The 22,568-nt window shown below is 41.0% G+C and overlaps 1 protein-coding gene across 1 annotated transcript in view; it reads right to left on the bottom strand.

Annotated features, from left to right (window-relative positions):
- Nucleotides 1-6,339: 6,339 nt before the first annotated feature.
- Nucleotides 6,340-22,568, bottom strand: part of wus (TM2 and DnaJ domain-containing protein wurst) — a 31,125-nt gene continuing 14,896 nt past the window's right edge. Inside the window, exons 5-7 of the mRNA XM_080281791.1 lie at nt 18,407-18,674; nt 12,741-12,823; nt 6,340-6,708 (exon numbers count right to left, since the gene is read on the bottom strand). Of these exons, the coding sequence (XP_080137917.1) occupies nt 6,528-6,708; nt 12,741-12,823; nt 18,407-18,674 (532 nt within the window). The 3' untranslated portion in view covers nt 6,340-6,527. The remainder of the gene's footprint in view (nt 6,709-12,740; nt 12,824-18,406; nt 18,675-22,568) is intronic.

Here is a 22,568-nt window from a genome sequence, read left to right as displayed (position 1 = left end):
GAGCCAGTGAAGGTTTATATCCAAGGGGTGGTTAGGGTTTGTTGCTAACGTCATGCCACTCAGGGATGAGTGCAGTTGGTCATTCAAATGTCAGAACCAACTAGCCTAGCTCCTATGCTCCTCATGGTGGATTGGATGATGAATGAATGAATGAATACTATTGCTGCTGCCATTCTTAAGAGCATCCCCCTTCTCTTCCTAAACATTCACAAACACATAATTCATTTGATTAACTTCCACTACTTTTGTCTTTTCATATTTAGGCTATGCCATTCTGGTGTCTTGCACTGAACAATATATTGTGGGTTTTCAACATGGTACTTAACATCTAGAACAAAGTTCAATACGTTTCTTAGATGTGGCTCCTAAAGCTTTGCTTGCATGATGCTCAGGATAGGAGAGGGGTTATAGCCAACATAACTGCTGTCCTAAACTTTTAAGGAAAAATACTGCTGCCAAGTAAAAAATTTTATTTTAAATTAATCTATGGAATGTTTTTGTTTGCAAATATTTTGTGCACAAGTATAGAAATCATACATAACTGTTCTACAATCTACTGATATAAATATGACACTATATAATTATTATCACACCAGGCATGTACAACCATCTTCAAAAAAAAAAAAAAAAAAAAAAAAAAAAAAAAAGTGCTACCAAATACAGTAATCATAAATACAGTATAACAGTTTTCCATGCTTTCCAAAGCCACAAATTTAAACAATCATACTGAGGTATTTTTACCCATTAGAAACATGAAAGATAATAAGTAACTTGCAAACAGATGCACACTAACCATGAACCCTTCTTTACCAACCAGTAAAAGGACTCCGTTGGCAAGGTACGAGCAAGGCCATTTACATCTGAAAGCAATGAAATGTCGCCTTGCACCCCGAAGATGCCCAGATAATACTGATGGAGATACACCTACCAAGTTTCATGCCTTTGCAACAAGCTGTCTGGCCTGAGGCCCTCTTCTGAAGATTTTCGACATGCTACACTTCACGCATGTCACGTGCACTGCCAGGGTGTGATGAAACCTGTCAAAAACAATCTTAAAAAATGGGACTATCATGTGGTGCAAACCACGCAGTGATCAGCCCTGTGGTTGCCGAGATATAAGCTTCTCAAAAGTGTTACAGTCAGGTCGGGTCGGGTCGGGTCGGGCCGCGCCAGGCTGGGTCACTCATATGAGAAAATGCCACTACTTGATGAGCGACTCGTGAAGGCTTCACCTTCACTCGTAATAACCCTTCTTACCGTATCCACAACTTACTGTGCAGGGACAGTCTGAGAAGGAGGAACCAGAAATAACACAAAACCAGAGATATACAAGACCTAAATCTTCAGTGGTGGTTCATATCTTCAATAACCCTTCTTACCATATCCAGAACCTACTTTGCAGGAACTGTCCAGGAGGAAGACACAAGATTACAATATAAAATCAGAGTACAGTAGACCTTCATTTTGTATGCCTCCAACAACACAAAAGACATTTTACACAGCACTATCACCCTCTACCCCAACCCATTTTGAAAATCAAAATGGGTGGCCATCATTCAATTTTATTCTTCCCTAATGAGATACATATTACCCATGCAATGAGATTCAAATGATATCATAACCTTGCTGCATGCTCACACAGCATTATCTGCATCCTTCATCACTGCTGCCTGGAAGTTTTCATGGACAGCATGGATCTACTGCTGTCTTATGCACATAATATAAACTTTAAAAATTTCATAACTGAACCAGTTGCTAAGCTTCATTACTTCAAACATACAACAGATAATAAAGAACACAAGTACGATAAACTACTGATTAACTGTACTACAGAGGAATATTAAAAACTTCAGTACAGTACACTGTCATCCTCCAACTTAAGCAGATATGACTCATACGGTACATATTTGACTTCCACAGCTACCAAAACCATGACCTAATCCAACTTGCGCAGGCTAAGCAGATCACTCCCCACCTACCCCTGACATCCCTTCAACACTTCAAATTTGATGCATGGTGACATATGGCCTGTTAGCCTCAACCCATAAACACACATTAAACAAAATATAAAATATTAACTCAGAAAGGAATAAAGCAACAACAGAGTTTCTCCGAGAGGTTTCCTACCATCTCCATTGCCTAGTGGAGGTGCAAAGGAGATGGAGACTAATCTCAGCCCCAACTTCTCAGCGTCGGATCCCCTCTAAATACCAATCCAGCCATCCTCATCTGTCAAGAGTAGTGGCAGAATTTCTAACAAAATGCTTTTCCTAATGTCAACACGTTACATCTGCTCTATCTCTGAATAGTACATTGCAGTATATATCTTCAAAAAGCATTTCAATATGCAAGTTCAGCCATATAAGCATCTTAAAGGACATGTGGGTGTCAGGTTGGAGTAGGTGTCAGGCTGGAGATGAGGTTGTTAACAGATCAGCTCTTATAGTTCGATTTCAACTACCCAACTTTCACAGAATCATAGGTTAACACATACACAGCAAAACTTGGAGGGAGGATGACTGCACTAATCACTGTACTTAAAGTTCATGTTACTTTTTTTTTTTTTTTTTAAAGAATGCACTTAGCTGTTCCATAACAGTCGAGAAGCTGAGGATCAAAGAAATGGCAGATGAATACAGGACCAACACAGGGGAGGAGTTGGAATCAGTAAACTGGAATGAAATGGATCTGGACAGCCCATGGAATGCATACAGGGACTGCTTAATTAGGAATGCTAAAGCAGCATGTGATGTGGCAAGAGTAACAACAAAGAAGAAAGGTACGGCATGGTAAGATGAAGAGCTTAAGAGAGCAGTGGAGGAAAAGAGGAAGAAGTGGCTAGAGTGCTTACAGAACAGGGGTTCAATTGAAATAAGAACTGAAAATACTGAAGGCAAGAAGCATATAAAGACACTGGTGAAGAGGAAAAAGGAGAAGGTAAATGATGATCTAGGATGAAAAATGAATGCAAATTACTCTGAAAATAAGAAGTTATTCTGGAAAGAGGTGCGGAAATGTAGAAGTGACAGTGGAAAGAAATGTGAAAGTGTGAAGGATGTAAGTGGTAGATTATTAACCCATGGGGATGAAGTAAGGACCAAATGGAAAGAAAATTTTGAAAGCCTGATGAAGGGGAATAGAGAAAGCAGAGCATCTGTAAACATGATTGGTTTTGGGGGTGTGCAGAGAAGGAATGCCGTGCCAGGAAACGCGACACTCTCACAGGTGAAGAATGTTGTGAAGCGGCTGAAAAATGGGAATGCAGCTGGGGCTGATGAGGTGTATGCAGAGATGCTCAAGTGTATTGGAAAGAGTGGAATGAAGTGCTTGTTGGAGATATGTAAGAGGGCATGGATGAGTGAAACTGTTCCAGCAGAGTGGAAAAAGGCTGTGATTGTACTCTTGTACAAAAATAAAGGTGAGCGAAGTGATTGCAAGAATTTTCAAGGCATAAGTTTACTGAGTGTTGTAGGGAAGGTATATGGAAGAATTATTATAGAGAGAGTAAGAGAGATATCAGAAGTCCTAGTGAGTAATGAACAGGGTGGCTTTAGATGTGGCAGAGGATGTGTGGATCAACTATTTGCAGAGAGATAGTGAAGTCTTGTCAGAAGGACTATAAGGTGTTTATGGCATTTATGGGTCTGGAAAAGGCATATGACAAAGCAGACAGAGAAGGGTTGTGGAAGGTTTTGCGCATGTACAGTGTAGGTGGCAAGCTGCTACGTGCTGTCAAGAGTTATTATGAAGGAAGTGAGGCATGTGTAAGCGTAAATAGGCATCAAAGTGAATGGTTCACACTCAACGTGGGTGTGCGACAAGGTTGTATGATGTCCCCATGGTTGTTCAATACTGTATATATATATATATATATATATATGGATGGGGTGATGAGAGAAGTAAAAACTCGAGTAATGGAGAAGGGATGACTTTGGTGAGGATGGATGGAAAATCTCAAATTTGTTGTATGCTGATGAAGCAGTGCTACTTGCAAATACTGGACAAGGACTTGGTAGACTAGTGCAGAGTTTTGTTCATGTCTGTGAGCGTCATGCCTTGAGAGTAAATGTAGAAAAGAGTAAAGTGATGGTTATCTACTGAGACGGTGACTCCCAGCGTAATGTTACAGTGAATGGAGAGAGACTGGAATTGGTGAGGGAGTTCAAATACCAGGGTACAGAGATAGAAAAGTGCAGAAAATGTGCAAAAGTAATGGAAAGTAAAGTGACACAAGGAAGGATAGTATCACAGTAGCTGGTGCAATGAAGGCCTTGATAAGAAACAGAGGCTTGAGTGTTGCAGCTGCACGAGGCTTACATGAAGGAATGTTAGTGCCAACTTTAACATATGGGTGTGAGACTGGAGTGGCATGAAAATGAAAAGTCAAGAGTAATAGCAGTGGAGATGGGACTGCTGAGGAATATATGTGGAGTACAGGTGGTGGACAGAATACGAAATAATGTGATTTGTGAAAGATGTGGAGTGAGGAAGTCTGTGGACACCAAAATCGAAGATAGTGTACTGAGAGGGTATGGTCATGTGGAGAGAATGGATAACAACAGAGTGGCGAAAAAGGTATATCAGAGAGGATTTGAAGGAGGAAGGAGGCGAGTTAACCAAGAAGAAGGAGTAATATGGTGAATGAGTGTATGAGGCAGAGGTAAAGAAGTTGGTGAGGCTAAGAGACTGACATGAGATTGAGTTGGCTGGATGAATTTTGTGAGAAGATGTGCATGATCATGGATCTGGCACCTCCTTTTAACGTGACAGCGTTCAGACTGACTCTATTGGATATGTTTACGTGAGGCTACAGAATGTGGTGAAAATTTTGAGGGTTATCAGACAGAGCCAGGAATCCAAGGGATTGAATGATGAGTGAATGGAAACACGGCCCATAGAACCAGGCAAACTTGAGCTGTCTGGATATTGCTACTTCTCACCCTGCCCTAGGGTGGGAAATAAGGTCCGAATGATGATGATGATGAACTTATTGTCCTTTATCCAAGGTGTCCAACACAGCAAGCTTAAAGGTAAAACTAATATGCTCTTATACCCAGTTATTCCCAACTCAAGAAAAGGCTACAATCCTGATCCCTTTCATGAAATCACTAGGGTAAAACAGGGTAATTTTGCCACTACGCCAATAATTCCAATTCAAAGGCCCTTGGCTCCCAAACTATTGGATGAATTTGGCTTCTGTTGGGTTTTGGTTTTAGAGGAATGCCAACCTAACAAGGTCAAGTGAAGTTTTGAATGGCGCTGGAGAAATTAAATTGTTTACCAAATTTTTTCAGCATTATTTGCATCAATAATAACTGGGGAAAAAAAAAAAAAAACATTCTATTTACCCATTATTCATATGTTTCAGATGAAAAGTGGTTCAGAACTGTTTAGCTTGTTCGCTCACACACACACACACACACACACACACACACACACACACAAACAAAACAGTACCCTGCCATGCACTCATGCCAAGGGAGTCCCCTCAACAAACTTAACAACCGTGAAACAATCAGTGAAACAATGATGGATACCCCAACATAAAGCTTGCCCAACATATAACACAGGCCCTACTGTATTGTAGCCTAGGCTAACTAAGCCTAGTTACAATCAATTGTGTATGATATGTAGTGTGGTATTATAACAATAAATATTATAACAATAATAACAACAAACAGTTTGTGGCGAAATTACCCTGTCGGGCAGGGTAATTTCACCGCGAGTTACCTTTTTTTTTTTTTTCCAAAGACCCGTGGTGTGGACAAAAAAGGTTATAGGTATCTTTAGCAGAAGGGCTGAACGTATAGATCAAGCAAAAAAAATGTCAAAATTCCATATGTAGTGGTTTGTATTTAGCAAAAACCACCATTCACGACGAACTTACTCTGTTTTACCCTATAATATGTATTCTACTTAGTTACATATTAACAATGACATTAGCTTCAGTTTCAACTGTACTCCGTAACACAAACACCTGTCACTTTCTTTACATCGGTATTACAGGTGAGATGGCAAATGTCTGGGAGAAAAAAAAAATAAAATACAGTAATCTGGTACATGGTAGCTGCAATATGAAAAACTGCCTTGGTACTGTAACTCATTCGTGTTTTTTTAATAAACTTTTGAATCAGTATCCCACCACCTTATAGCTATAAACATCAGATTTGTTGAACATACTGCATCGCAATAATTAATCTGTTTCGCACATCTAGTTAAGCTTTTTGCTGCTGATATTATACATCTTATTTAAGCTAACTCCAGGAGACTTCATTCACATAAAGGATACGGTAAGAGTCAACATGTTAAAAGCTGACCTTTGATAAACCTTTTGCCTCAAGAGATATATTATGGTGCAATATTCAGATTAATCCTTAGCACTTTTATGTACCTGAAGGAAAATCCTACCATTCATAGGGTCAGTCCTAATAAGTCCTGGTACATTATACCAAATTTTATTTTTAAAAAATTTACTAGAAAAGTTAAATTTATTCAACATACTGCATTGTGACATGTTCCCCTTATCATCACAACTCATCCTCAGCATGTTTCTGTGTTTGTTTTTCATCCTGTTGTTCATCACCACTTTCCATTTTCATCATTTTCTGTTTCTTCATCCTCTTGTTCTTGATGAAGGAAAGTCTTTCATAAGCCGCCTGCACCTCCATGAATTTGCTATGAGCTTCTTCTTTTCTTTCATCCTTGTGCCTGTAAGATACATCAATACGGTGTTGAAGCTGAACGCAAATTAATGTAGTGCCACTGGAAGCAGCACTAATTTATCAAGAGCTGATCATATAATAAAATGACCCTAAAGTCTCTCCAAATCCCTAAGCAGAGGATGGTGGGTTATAGTTGTGGCAGAGAGCCACATCCCATAATTTAAAAATACAAACAAAACAACAGTAAGGACCAAAATCATCCAACAAAATGGAAAACCCTGAGAATGCTACAAGAGTACACTTAATGCTAAACAGCACCATGAAGCCATTAGAATATCATGTGGCCCAACAGAACAAAAAGCATGTGTAAAGAAAACAAGAGGCTTATGTCAAAGCATGAATGCCTAACCCACTCCAACGAAGCAAGCTATACCACATAACCATGCCTAATAAGCTCATAAACACCTAAAACCACATGCTACTGACGCAGGCACAGCCACATAGACCATGATGTGAAACTTTACAACTGGAGGAGCAGAAGGTACCATTCATAATGGAACATAATAAAGCCAGTCAATACAAAACAAGGCAAACAAGGCCAAGCAGGCATGATAGCTCACTACAAGAGAACTGAATCAGAAATAAAAGACATGCAGGTTGAGCATGCTGGTCTTGCTTACAACGATGGTACAATGAATGGAAAGGCTCACTCCACGGATATGTTGATGGAGCTTCACAAAAGCAGTCCTATCTTTACAGATGGCTTTAACTGTACAGATATTTGTTGTTTATAAAATTCCTGTGAAATATGTGTTGACTTCCTATTATGTAATAAATGGATGACTACCACTGCCCTTCAAAGGTACCACTATGAAAGTGGAATATGGCTACAAGCCACACAGTCATTACTCTTAGGCAGGAAACATTCACCCACACGTACTGTACAGCCAATTGATCTTTTTTCCGAGTGACTGTACAGATGTTCAAGCCAAGACTCTCACACTATTACAATCTTGCTGCACATCATGAATTTGAGTTTCCCAACAGTTGCCAGCAGCTTCTGAACAGTATTTGCTGATTTTGGCACTAGGTTTAGCACCTAGTCCATAGAAACATCAGCAGTACCATGGCCAACACCAGTAAGGGGACTCCTTAACAGGATATACAGTGTCATTTTTATATGTTATATATGTCAGTCCTACACAAGGTGCAAATAAATTAAAAGAAGCTGTAGGATTTCAGAGGGGCTATTCAATATTAGACACTGATGCTGTGCCAACTGTCAGAACAATCTGTGGACAAGGTTCAAATGAGGTTTGGGCAAAGGGCATTATAAAAAAATCCATCCATCCATCCATCATCCAATCCTACGTTGCCCCACGAGGAGCGTAGAAGCCTGGGGCTAGGAAGTTGGTGCTGACATCTAAGATGAGAGTGACCAGCTTCACTCATCCCTGAGTGGCACTACATGAGCAATAAACCCCAACCACCCCTTGGATATAAACCTTCTCCAGCTCAATCCGATTGGAGCACAATAATTATCCACTAAATCACCAAGCGCCAAAATTTGGTTCTATGGTTCAAATACAGTTAATCTCTAATGACTCATAACAGGCCTCAGAGGACTTTCAGCTTTTACTTCAAAGTAAATTCCAATTTTGTATTAAGATACAGTTTCATTTTGTTTCGTTTTTGAAGGCTCCACCATGCTTGTATGCTGCAGCCTTGATCACCTAACAGCAGCTCTCCATGCTGCTTGATCTCTGGCTGCTTCCCTATTCAGTTCCTTATCCCTCAGGTCATACTCAATGACCTCTTCGAAGGTCTTTTCCGGTCTACCTCTCACAACTCTACTCCTAATGTTAACACTTCTCACTTTCGGCACCCAATTATCAACCCCCATCCTCTCCATATGCCCAGACCATTTCATTCTACATCTCTCCTCACCACAACACCAATACACCCCAGTCCCATCCTACCTCTCAACTCTTCCATCGTAAATGTATCCCCCCAGGCCTCGCACTCATGAAGCACTGCACATCCACCTTATCATTGTCGTTTCTGTACCTTTGAGCCTGTGAATATTCTCTTCCTTTACTGCCCAGGTCTCACTACTGTACAGCACTACACTCCCAACACATGCCGCATACAAAGATCCTTCAGTACGAAGGAAGAGCCCTCTCAATGGCAGGAGAGGCAACATCTCCATGACCTTCTTGCAACCACCCCTTGCTCTAGCCACAGAGCTAGCTCCAGCCCCACCTGCAGCACATAACATGTCTCTCAAATAACAAAACTCTTACCACACACTGAAGAGACTCACCAATATGTTCATCCTGTCATGGCTGACAATCTCCACATGCTCTCTCTGACACCACACACATGAAATCAACATTATCTCGCAGTCTACCTCTAATACCACTAGATCTCTTATGCACCCACTTATCACAAACACTGCACAATATGGAATTACTTCCTACGCCCTTGTAGCAAATAGTACATGGCCATTCTCCCTTTTCTTTGACGGTACTGCCATCAGCCCTACGTACCATCACTTCTGTCTTATCTGCATTTACTCTTAACCCCTTGTGCCCCATACCATCCCTCCACTTCCTGTATCTTTCCTCTGCTTCCCTTTCATTCTCTGCAATCAACACCAAATCATCTGCATACAACATCTCCCACAGGAGTCCATTTCTGAAGTTTCGTGAGAGAGCTTCAAGCACCATGATAAACAAGAACAGGCTCAAGACTGACCCCTGATGTACACCAATATTCATGGAAAACTCATCAGTCAAATCTTCATTCACCCTCACCTGGGAGTGAGCACCCACATATATGGCCATAACCACCCTAAGCAGCCACTCCTCAATCCCCAGCTTTCTCACTGTCCACTTCATCACCTCTTTAGGGACTCTGTCAAAGGCCCTCTCCAAATCAACAAAAACAAAGTGCAGTTCCCTTTTCTTTCCTATATATTTTTCCTGAAGCTGTCAAACAATGAATATGGCATCAATGGTCCCTTTGCCTGGCATAAACCCAAACTGTATCTCATCAATATTCACTCTTTCTAAACTCATACCTTCTAGAACTCTCTCCAATACCTTCAGTATCTGGTCCATATGCTTTATGCCTCTAAAATTTCCTCTTTCCAGGACATCAACCTTCCCCTTGTATACATTTACAATTACACTCTTCAGCCAATCATAAGTACAGCATTAATATAAACACGAATAGTTTGTTAATTTGTAAGCAGTAACAGCCAGTCCTACAGCTGGGATCAGACTGAATTACCAAAATTATATCTGCTAGCAGTATCTGACCAAACTGGAACAGGTTTCAAAGGCTAGTTACAGACATTTTGGTTTAAGGTTCAATGTCTGACTTCTGTTAATTATTTTTACTCTTATCCATCCATACCTTGGGTAACTAAGGAGGTCTGGGCAATGTCCTGATCTAAGCCAAGCTAGGTGAACTCAATCAGCTCTATTTAACGATACCTCTGATGGGTGGATATCAGAAGAGGTTTCTAGTTTAGTAGCCTAATTGAAATCTACTGCCCTACACATGAAACAAGCATGTGGGCATTTCTTCATTGCTAGTGCTGGGAAATCTGGAGGTGGGATGTTGTGTGGTGATTGTTTTAGGTGCCTAGCTGTGTTCTATGGCTCAGACATATAATGACACAGGTGTTGTGTGTTAGCACAAACTGCCACACACAACTGAGAGCCTCTCATATAAAAATATTCTCTAACAGAGAGGACTTTGAAAATAAAGCGTAAGTGAACCATGGTAGTGGTATCGTGCAGGAAGTGGTGATGCACAAAACATTGTTCTGTAAGATCTGCAACTGTAATGGGTCTTATGACAAGATGGGAGCCATGCCAGGAATGCACAGGAAATGAGCCATCTGTCTCTGTAACTGCCTTCAGTGTGTTAAGTCTGGGGGTGCACTGCTTCTTGATGTCTCGTACGTGATTCTTGCTGTTGAGTCCACGATCTTAGTTGAGGAAGTGTGTGTGGCACATGTGCATTGTTAATTGTGATGTTAGGAGTGTACTTGTGCTCATAATTGCTGCTGCTGATGAGTGCAGTTGTGGACTTGGCTGGAGTAATTTTCAGTTTGCTGCCCACCCATGCATGAAGTGCATTGAGGTGGTCTTGTAGTGCGCAGGCTGTGTCTGAGATGTGATGTGGGGTTGTTACAGTAATGTCGTATGTGTATGAGGCAATGTTTGCGGGCATCTGAGGTGTGAAATATTGTACATTTACAGATTGAAAAGTGTTGGTGAAAAGAACGAAGGCCAGTGGACTTCTCGTTTGGTAAGGTATGGTAATAAATCCAACACTGCGGAGCTATCCCACGTGTGACAAAGTTATGATGACAAACAGGCATCACTAGACATGGCATGAACCATGTCCTGACAAAAATAGGCATCATCATACTGAAGGGATTAATTAAAATTCCCTTTCTTTCCTTGTACACACAAATAGAATAATAGTAACAAATGTAATTTCCACTTCTCTCAATTTCATTTCTTTCACATCCTCTCCACTTCCATTCTGTTTCATTTAATTTTACCCTTCTCTTCTCTTCCCTTCTCTTTTGCTGCACTTCCCTTTTTTTTATTTTCATCTCTTGCCCGCTACATCTCTCTTGTCTTCCTATTCTTTTATGTCTCCCTTTTCTCTTTCATCACCGTCTCTCCCCCACCTCCTTTTCTCCTCCCAGTTAACAAGTTCCTCAATGTGGTGAGATGCTAACAGCTGCAAGGAAGCATCAATTCTGCACAGGAATGCCCTGTAGGGGCAACTGCTTGCCTGTGACTGATGGATCTGATTGGCCAGACAGACTGGGGTTGCTCTTCTTCTACTACTACTAATAGATCAGTACTTTGGCCAACCTGTATTTCCATTAAGGTTTCACTCCTAAATGACTGAGAACTGAGTACCACATTATTATATTACTAACTATAGTACCGGTAACAGTTTTATTATTTTCTCAACTAGGAATATCCTTGCATCATTCTTCATAATTAATTTGAAATAATGGAAACTGTTGAAACAAACTAAATTCATGGAGAGGAAATGAATGTGAATTCAAAATAATGTGTCTCCAAACTGCCTAGTTTTAGATTAAAAGCAACTTATAATCTCACTTTCAAAGGGTGCCTCCAAATGAATTCGGTATAAGCAAAAAATGGGTTTGCATCATTGGAGGGGGGGGGAAAAAAAAAAAAATCTTTCTCTCTCTGGTTGTTGGTTATGATGCGAGAGGAGAGAACTCAGAAGGGTGGTTTGGGTGAGGAATAATAAGGCAGGAAATGGCATAAGGGGTCACGGGTAATAAGGATATATCCATCTGTCAATGACATACCAATAGTCAGCTCACAACATCTGAACCTAACTTAGGCTGTAAAACATTCTAATTTCTCTATTTCCAAAAAGTATGTAGATGGCACCTGCCATACTCCACTGAAAAATGTGACAATGTACAGATTAAACTATGTATTGACTTGAAATAAAGGTCTAAACCTAATTTAATATTACTAAATCTGTGTGATGGCATCTCAATCATGTATCAAGCACTTAGAATATTCATTATCATCATCTAATCCTACACTGCCCCATGAGAAGCGTTGGAGCCTGGGGCTAGGCAAGTTGGTCCTGACATTTAAGATGAGAGCAACCAGCCTCACTCATCCCTGAGTGGCATTATATGAGCAATAAACCCCAACCACTCCTTGGATATAAACCTTCACCGGCTCAATCCGACTGGAGCGCCGTAATTACCCACTAAACCACCAAGCCCCCAAATTTGGTTATATGGTTAGCACCCAGCGTAGTACAGTAAATGGTTTCCTGGTGCACAGGAAACTATTTGGCTTGTCACAGTGTAGAGTCACCCACAGGCAGAAGGAAGAGGAAAGAATGAAGGAAAGACAGACAGAAGAGGGTGGAAGGAAAGAAGGATGGAAGAGAGGAAAGGGCAGACACCTGAGAGCAGCACTACATCGAGTGAGTGGATGTTGAACGCCCCCACCTACCTAATACAATCAAAACAATTGTGAAACTTACTTATCAGGATGCCACTCTTTGACTAACTTCCTGTAAGCTGCTGTGATGTCATCCTGATGTGCACCCTTCTCCAGACCCAAAACCTGTTGCAAGAGAAAGCAAATCTGTACATTTCAATTATCTAATAAATACAAAAGCGAATCATCACACCGAAAGAGAATTAATATTAATTTTATTATGCAAGGAAGAGACAAGGACAGAAAGACTAAGACTGGGGTGGAAGGACAGGGTGAAGAAGCACATGTGTGTCAGTAGAAGTAGTGAGCAATGGAGAAAAGGATGCATGATGGCAGAAAATAAAATGACCTTGCAGCAATATGTTCGTTGTTGCCCCCTCCAAGATTAAAGTGTCTGACTACAGATACCGTACACAGATACCAATAGGATGGCTGGTGTGCATGCGCGCATGTGTGTGTGTAAGTCTGTGTTTTTTTTAAGCATATTCTCAATATCAAAACTGAATACAATACTGAGATAGGGGTTTACTGAATGAGTTAAAAAAAAAGAAAAAAAAAAAAAAAAAAAGAGGTAGTACACATATAAACAAAGAATGAGTATGCACAAGATGCCACAGAGAGTTGAAAAGCAAGGTTAACACTAAATGAGGAAGACCCTGTGTTCATTCATTGGTTCACTTTAGAAGGCTCCAACTTGCTTGCATGCATAGGCCTTGGTCACCTAATGGCAGCTCTCCATGCTGCTCGATCTTTAGCAGTCTCCTTAGTCTCTCAACTCTTCCATTACAAACATAGCCCCCCCCCCCCCCAGGCCTCGCACTCAAGGACACACTATACATCCACCTGATCATTGTCATTTCTGTACATCTGAGCCTGCAGATATCCTCTTCCTTTACCTCCCAGGTCCCTCTACCATACAGCATTACACTCCTAACACATGCCACTTACAAAGATCCCTTAGCACAGAGGGAGAGCCCTCTCAATGTCAGGAGAGCCAACAACTCCCTGAACTTCTTCCAAGCACTCCTCACTGTAGCCACAGAGTTAGCTCCAGCCCCAGCTCCAACACATAATATATCACCCAAATAACAACTCTTCCATACACTCATGAGGCTCACCAGCATATTCAATCCTTTCATGCCTGACAGTCCTCACACGCTCTACCTGACACACATATGAAATCAGAATTATCATGCAGTCTACCTCTAATACCACTAGATCTCTTATGCAACTACTTATCACAAACCTGCACAAGATGGAATTACTTCCCACACCCTTGTGGCATATCACACATGGCCACTCTCATTCTTCTTTGACAGTACTGCCATCAGCCTTACATACCATCACTTCTGCCTTATCTGCATTTGCCCTTGTGCTCCATATCATCTCTCCACTTCCGGTATCTTTCCTCTGCCTCCCTTTCATTCTCTTCAACCAACACCAAAAGACTAGTATACAACATCTCCAACAGGAGTCCATTTCTGCAGTCATGTGAAAAGACTTCAAGTAGCATGATAAACAACATGGGGCTCAAGACTGACCCCTGATGTACACCAACATTCATGGAAAACTCATATACCATCACTTTTGCTTTATCTGCATTTACTCTTAAGCCCTTGTGCTCTATACCATCTCTCCACTTCCTGTATCTTTCCTGTGCCTCCCTTTCATGCTCTTCAATCAACACCAAATGACCAGTATACAACAACTCCAACAGGAGTCCATTTCTGCAGTCATGTGAAAGGACTTCAAGTAGCATGATAAACAACATGGGGCTCAAGACTGACCCCTGATGCACACCAACATTCATGAAAAACTCATCACTCAAATCTCCATTCACCCTCACCTGGATGCAAGTACCCACATACGTAGCCATAACCACCCGAACCAGCCTCTCCTTGATCCAATGCTTTCTCATTGCCCACTTCACCACTTCTCTAGGGACTCTGTCAAACGCCTTCTCCAAATCAACAAAAACAAAGTACAGTTCCCTTTCTTTCCTATACATTTTTCCTGAAGCTGTCAAACAATGAATATGTCATCAGTGGTCCCTTTGCCTGACATCAACCCAAACTGCATCTCATCAATATTCACTCTTTCTCTAATCATACCTTCTAGAACTCTCTCCATTACCTTCCTTATCTGGTTCAAAAGCTTTATGCCTCTATAATTTCCTATTTCCAGGGCATCAACCTTCCTCTTGTACCCATTTACAATTACACTCTTCAGCCAATCACCTGGGACAACATACTCATATATAATCGTATTTATGAAGTCAGTCACTAACCCCACTCCTATATCTCCTGAGGGCTTTCAACATTTCAGCAGTCAACCCAGACACATCTGCTGCCTTCCCCAACTGAATCCTGCCTATTGCCCTGCTCACTCTATCAGCGTCAATCAAAGGCCAAAGGCCAAACACTGGATCTGCTGGCTCCAAACCTTCCCAGTCCCAGTTAAACTCTTTAACCAACAACTGGCTGTAATGCTCTCTCCAGAAGTCATTAATATCCTCACTGTTCACCATTACCTTTCCTTCATCATTCTTCACACACTGCTCACCTATGACATCCTATTCTCCTCTTCATCAGATCTGCCACCTTAAACATCATATTCTTCCTTTCCACACTATTTAGGTTATCAAGTAAAGTCTATGAGACTTGGACTTTGCCCTGTAAACCTCTTTTCTAGCCCTATGCTTGGCAGCCAAGTATTCCTCTTTGTTACCACCCTTTTCCATTCCTGGAAATGCCTGTTTTTATTTTATTATTTTATTATTCTGGCTGTTACTGTTATTGAGGCTTAGTTACTCGTTTCTACAACAAATGGCTGAATATCCTAGGTTGGCACGCAGCTCAAGTTCTAGGGAATGCAGTACAGAAAAGTTTTTTGTCGGCTGTGGACTGTAGTCGCCTGCCGCTTCATGAAGAATAACTGTAGTAAGGTGACCACAGTCACCTAATGTGGACAGAGGGTTAAGTAAATACAGTGGATTCTCGAATTTCGACAGTTTAGAATTCAATGAATCAAATTTCGATGCATTTTGGAGTGGTCTGCTTACCTCAGTTTTCGATGCAAAGTCGCATATTTCGATGCTCTCAGGGCCAGACTCCAACCAAAACAAGCAAAGATAATATTTTTGATTCGAACCAAAATGCTAGAAGTGAAGGAAAATTATAAGATAAAGTATGAGCCCAACCTACTATCATATGTGACATGTGCTCTCAGGGCCAGACTCCAACCAAAACAAGCAAAAGTAATACTGTATTTTTGATGCGAACCAAAATGCTGGAAGTGAAGGAAAATGATAAGAAAAAGTATGAGCCTAACCTAATGTTGTATTTGACATGTGTCAAGAAGAGAATGAAAATCAGCATCATTTATTCATATGTGGAGCACACAAGGATAAGGTTCCAAGATAATTCACTGCCAAGTTAATTCGCCGTCGGATAATTCCCCATCAAAACGTGGACGATTTCCCGTCAGGACAATTCGCACCCTGGACTATTCCCTGTCATTCTATAAATATACTTACAGTATTATTAATTAATCAATACTTTAATAACCTGAAGATATAACGAGAGAAATTAAAGGAAAAGAATCCATCCATCCATCTATCATCCAAAGCTACATTGCCCCATGAGAAGCGTAGGAGCCCAGGGTTCGGCAGTTGGTCCTGACATTTAAGATGTGAGTGACCAACCTCATTCATCCCTGAGTGGCATTACATGAGCAATAAACCCCAACCATCCCTTGGATATAAACCTTCACCGGCTCAATCCGATTGGAGCATAGAAATACTCAAACAAAATGAATTACAGGTGGTAGCAAATACTGTACAGCAGGAAGAATACTGAAACAAAAGAGAAGTACAGTAATTATGAATATAAAGAGCAACATAGAAATGAACAATAGAGACTGAGAAAAGAAAAAAAGTCATGTCGTTTAAGGACAAGAGCTCCCAGATGGGAGTAGGCACCAATAACAACAAGCCATGTGCAAGGTGATGTTCTGTTGTCAGCGGCCATCTTGCCACTCTCCTGCCAGCAGCCAGCCCTCTACAGCCAAGTGCCGCACTTTCCACCTGTACCTTCCATGTGTGGACATGCATTTCGATGCAATACTCACCTGTTTCAAGATGGCAAGCAAGAGTAGTTCTTTGGTAACAGTGGTAATGGACAAGAGCAGCCTGGCATCTCTAAATCTTCGCAGCCAAAGGAGAAATGGCAATACAAGAAAGGGAAGAAATACACCAAGTACAGGTAAGCCCTTAATTCACGCGAACTTTTTTCACGCGATTTCGGTTATCCACGAATTTTTCGTACAATAATTAAAACATAAAATTATAGTATTCAAATAAATAATTTTAATATACAAGAGAAATAAATGAAATATAAAAATGCCTACCTGCTGCCCGTGTGCATACATATGTGTGTGTGTGTATGTGTGTGTGTGTGTGTGTGTGTGGGAGGTCAGTCTACCACGCACCACACAGTCAGTTTGAATCCGACGGTCGAAACATGCCTGACTCGCGAATCGTTATTTGTGGCTTATTTTTCTGCCTTCCAGTGATTGCTTGCCTTGTCTGCCAACATGGGGCCTAAGCGTAGTGCTAGTGATGCATGTGGTAACACACCAAAATGGACTAGTAAAGTGATGTTGCTGACAGAGAAAGTTAAAATGTTGGACAAACTTAAGGGAGGAATGTCGGCGACAATTCTCCATCAGGACGATTCCCCGTCATTTATTTACATACCAGTTTATTTAGCAAGTACAGTACACTAGTTTTTTACTTATATGAGTTATAAAATCCCCCTGAAAATTAGTTACTAAAGTATTAATTAATCAATAATAAGTATATTTATAGAATGACAGGAAATCGTCCATGTTTTGATGGTGAATTGACTTCGTGGTGAATTGTCTTGCAACCGTGTGTTTGGGGTGAGTCAACTGTTCTTACAATAAAGAAGGCAGAACGTAGCATACGGGAGACAGTGAGGGCTAGTGCACCAGACTGTGGTGAAGTGTCTCCACCTACGCCTGTGAACTGGCTTGGAACCGTATGTTTGGGGTGAATGAGTCAACTGTTTGGACAATAAAGAAGGCAGAATGTAGCATATGGGAGGCAGTGACGGCTTTTGCACTAGACTGTTGAAGTGTCTCCACCTATGTCTGTGCTTGTCAGGTTTCAGTGTTAAATTTCTTACATTTTTGTTGTTTTTCATACTTTATGCTAGTTTATAAGGTGTATGTAGTGCATAAACAGTATTATTCAGATGTAATATACTTAGTAGACATGCGTAATTATGTGCACACAAGGACAGAACATATACGCGAATTTACCACATATGCAAAGGGTCTGGGAACGTAACCCTCGCATGAATTAAGGGCTTACCTGTATACACTTGCTGACAGTATGGCAATACAATGCAGAACTACAGTTACTTAACCACAATTATAGTTCATAAAGTTTACAGGGGGTGTGGGCAAAAAATCACAATTTATCGTAGTTAGGTTCGGAGGCCCCGGACCCAAACTAATTTTTCCAATGAGAAGTTCAGTTTAAATTTCGATGATTTGAATTTTGCGGTGATTTTTAGGTACCCATGCCCATTGAAATTCGAGAATCCACTGTATATTCCAACACACATCAGTAAAATCTTGGTGTTCATTTCAAAAAGCTGGCCTGATTACCAACATACTGCTTACCTTGAGTGCATGCATCTCTCCATGAGGGTCCAACAGCTCAATAAAATTGATCCAAGCTTGCATCCATCCATACTCTAGGGTATCATTGTATATGACATGCATGTTTCTTTTGAACTCTAGGAACATTGGAGACTTAAGGAAGTTTGCTGCTGCATCCCTCAACTTGATTTCCTCCCCATGCTTGTCTGTAACTGTGGCATTGAAGTACAGGTGTGATGCCCATAAGGTGTTGTATACAGCTATACATCCACACAACACCATCAAACGTCTGAAAAAAATAACACTTTAAAATAGCTAGCACTAACATGGTTTACATAAGCGCAACATACTGTGGCATTTTATGGTTGTTCCTGCACCACACTATGCCATACTACATGCATGATAAAATATCATACAGTAATTTGCATGCCCATCACAAGGCAATGCTCTAATTGCTAACACAGTAATCCCCCATTTAGCCAACACTGCATTACCCTACATACATCATTGTCCAACAAAGCAAAAAATTGGGCTGAATTAAAGCAGTAACTTTTTTACTGCATTAACCGACAGCACGCATGGAAACCGAATTTTTCAAACCGTCTACCTCTCCCTGAAACACCCCTCACCACCCAAGCACCACCAACAACACCAAAACAAAGGCAACCACTCCACCTCACTCACTGAGAGTATAAGCCATCTGGTGTAGGTGCATGTTGAGTTTGTCACGGAGTTTGTGGCAATTGTTGCCATACCAGAGCGTTTTCAGGGGCTTATGTTGCTTCTCCTTGAGCTGGCATATGTAAGCATGGCTCCCAGTTACCAAACGCCTAAGAAATGTCCTGTCTCTTGAGAAGATGCAAGAGATAATCAGGAGATTCAACAACTGATGGTCAATGTGTTGCATTAGCACACACAGTGCCTGCAGCTCCTTCTGTGATATGTAATAGAATATTTACAAGAACATGCATATGCATGCAGGTGGCACCTGCCTGTCTCCAGTATGTGAGCTAACTTATATAACAAGTCACTTTCTTTTGTACTATTCATATCCACCTACGAATCCCTCACTTTCAATAAAAAAAAAATTTCTTAGTGTCCATAGCTCCTGTGGAAAATAATAAAATGTTTATGTAAATATCATTGCAGGTAGCACCAGCCTGTCTCCTTAGTATTCTATCTACCTACTGCCAGATGCCATAATCCCGTAAGGGGTGGCCATTTGACTCTGAGTTAGTTGTTGTACAGGGAGGAGCACTAACCCTCTGACAACCCACTTGTTAACAGATGGGAAACACGTATGGGTTGGTTATATGGTTACCACCCAGAAACGTAAATGGTTTCCTGGCTTACAGGAAACCCTTAGGTTTGTCACTCAATGTAAAGGTCTCTGAAAAGGAAAGAAGGGCAATAAAAAGGGACCGGAAAGATGGGAGAAACAGGAAGTGGAGGAGAGCATAAAGGAGAAAGAATGATAAAAGTGATGGAAGAAGTGGGCAGCACTACCTCAAATAGCTAGTCCCCTGCTTTGAGCTCTACTTGAGCTTATCTGCACATCTGACTCTTACTTTTAATGAACAACAAAATGCAATATTCTTAGTTTACATATATTTGCATGAAGGCAGTACCAGCCTGTCTTTTTGTGTTACACAACTTACATCACTAGTTTCCTTGCTAATTTTTAGCTCAGCTCAATTCCATCTACTGCACGTATTTAACTCTTCTACCTATCTATTGCCAGTTGCTGTCATCCTGTAAGGGGTGGCCACAAACAAACTGCCTCCATGTCACCCTGTCCCCCCCCCCCATTTCACTGCCCTCCCCCTAGCTCACACTCCCCTCTCATATACCTCTTCATTCCATCCCTCCACCTCATCCTCAGTCTCCCCTTCCCTGTCCCCCTTCTCTAACTCATTCACATACACTCTCCTCATTCACCTCTTGCTTTCCATCCTCTCCACAATGCCAAAGCACCTCAATGTATTTTTCCAAACACTTTCTATCACATCCACAATCACACCACAACGCTCCTTTACTTCCTCATTTGTCAGTCTGTCTCTCTAGGTAACTCCACATACTCCTCTCATATAACTCATTTCCACTGCTCTCACGCTTGACTTGTGTCCTGCCAACAAGGTTCAAGCTTCACTTCCATACATCAGAGTTGGTATCACAATACTATCAAGCAGTGACTTTTTTACTTCCATGCTTACTTCCCTATTTCTTATCACTGCTTTCACAGAACCAGCACCCTTTCTTTCCTGTTGTATCCTTGCAAGCACTTCACCATCCATACTTCCACTCTTACTCATCACACTAACCAAGTACTTAAATGCATGAACATTTTCCATTTCCTCATCATCCAACCTCACTGCATTCTTAGTGTTTGTATTTGAACATGCACTCTGCAAATGAGACACACCTATGATGAAATCTGTATATATAAAGGAAATTAATTTTTCATCACTAAAATCTTGCTAACATAAGAGTGGTTGTGTAAGATTTATACATTCGTATTGTATCATTTATAAAGGCCCCAACATGCTTGTATGTGCCAGCCTTGGTCACTTAATGGTAGCTCTCCATGCAGCCTGATTGGCAGCCTCCCTGTTTGGACCCTTTTCCCTGAATGCAGCTTGATTTCTGGCAGCCTCCCTATTTGGTCCCTTATCCTCGTCCACGGACATTTTGGTCTGCCTCTCACAACCCTACCCTCAACTTTCACATCTCTCGCCTTCTGCACCCACTGTCATCTTCCATCCTCTCAACATGCCCAAACCATCTCAATCTACACCTCATCACACCAATGGGATAATCAAGCCCTACCTTTCCTCTCAACACTTCAATCACAGCCCTAATCCCCTCAGACCTTACATTCAAGGATGCACTACACATCCACCTAATCACTGTCACATCTGTACAGTATGTTTGGGCCTATGAATATCCTCTTCCTTTACTGCCCAGATATCACTACCATACAGTCTGATCTTGCTATACAACTATTCACTATGTGATAAATCGCTAGAACAATAGTTAAATAGTTATGCCATTTTTTGGATTAATGTAAAAAAATTGGTCACAATTTCACTTGAACGATATTTTCAATGGCCGCCTCTAAGAATCTTATGCAGATACAGTGACACACGCATGCCGACAGTCAGCTGTCAGTGCCAAGACGGCTACCCAGTGCTTACACTCACTGTGATTGTCGAAATTGCAATCTATTTTGTTCATGAAAGGCCACTGAAATACTATTACTACCGTCAAATAACAGTGCAGGTGCTTAACAAATAATGAGGTGTGTAATATTGAGTGTTAACCTTTGTGTGTGAAATACTGAAAGTTGTGACTTGGAACTCGTGTCAACCAGACATACACAGCTTCCCTCGTCAGCTGACGGAGGCAAGATGGCCGCCCAGTGTTTAAGTCTGCTGTAATTGTCTGCCTTTTATTTTATTTTGTGCATGAAAGGCCACTGAACACCACTGCTACTGCCAAATAACAGTGCAAGTGCATAGCAAATACTGCAGTGTGCAATAATAAGCAAAGTGATAACTTTTTTGTGCAAAATACTTGACTTGGAAATTGTGTCAGGCAAGCATTCTACCCCATGTGGAAAATGTGGTGCTACTGAGGGGCGCTGACGGCTAGCCTAAAAGGATAAGATTTTTTAGATTTTAGGTTTCATGGTTGAGTGGACCCTCCCTAGCCTCGCTAAACCCAGTTTATGACAACGTTACTATACAATAAATCGTTACATGATAGGTTTTCACTTGACACAACCTTACTGTATGGCGAGACCTCACTGAATTCTATTATTCATTAAGAACATCCAAAGATCAGAAAAAACTTTATTCTTCAGTATGATCGGTCCCACTCCTAAAGGCTCCCAAAATAACTGCCTGTTTCATCTGTAAGGTAAGCTTTCTGTACTAATTTATTATTAATAACCCTATTACTGCCTCTTACCTCAAGGTTCCAAATAACTGTTTCATCTGTGAGGGGTGCCTTCTATACTAATTAATTAAATACCCTGATTCATATTCTCTCAGACACCTACTCAAGGCTCTAGTCAGGGGACCTCCCATGATGACTCCATGACTTTATGAATTATGATGTGTAATACCTCCAAGTTTTAAATCATGAGTACTATGTACATCTGTATATCATCCTTCTATGATGC

This window comes from Coenobita brevimanus, chromosome 91 (genome assembly GCF_032717465.1).
Source record: "Coenobita brevimanus isolate Jiangsu-jjx chromosome 91, ASM3271746v2, whole genome shotgun sequence".
Taxonomy (NCBI): Eukaryota; Metazoa; Arthropoda; class Malacostraca; order Decapoda; family Coenobitidae; genus Coenobita; species Coenobita brevimanus.
Note: the sequence above shows the minus strand (reverse complement) of the source record. Positions and strands in the feature narration are given on the sequence as shown.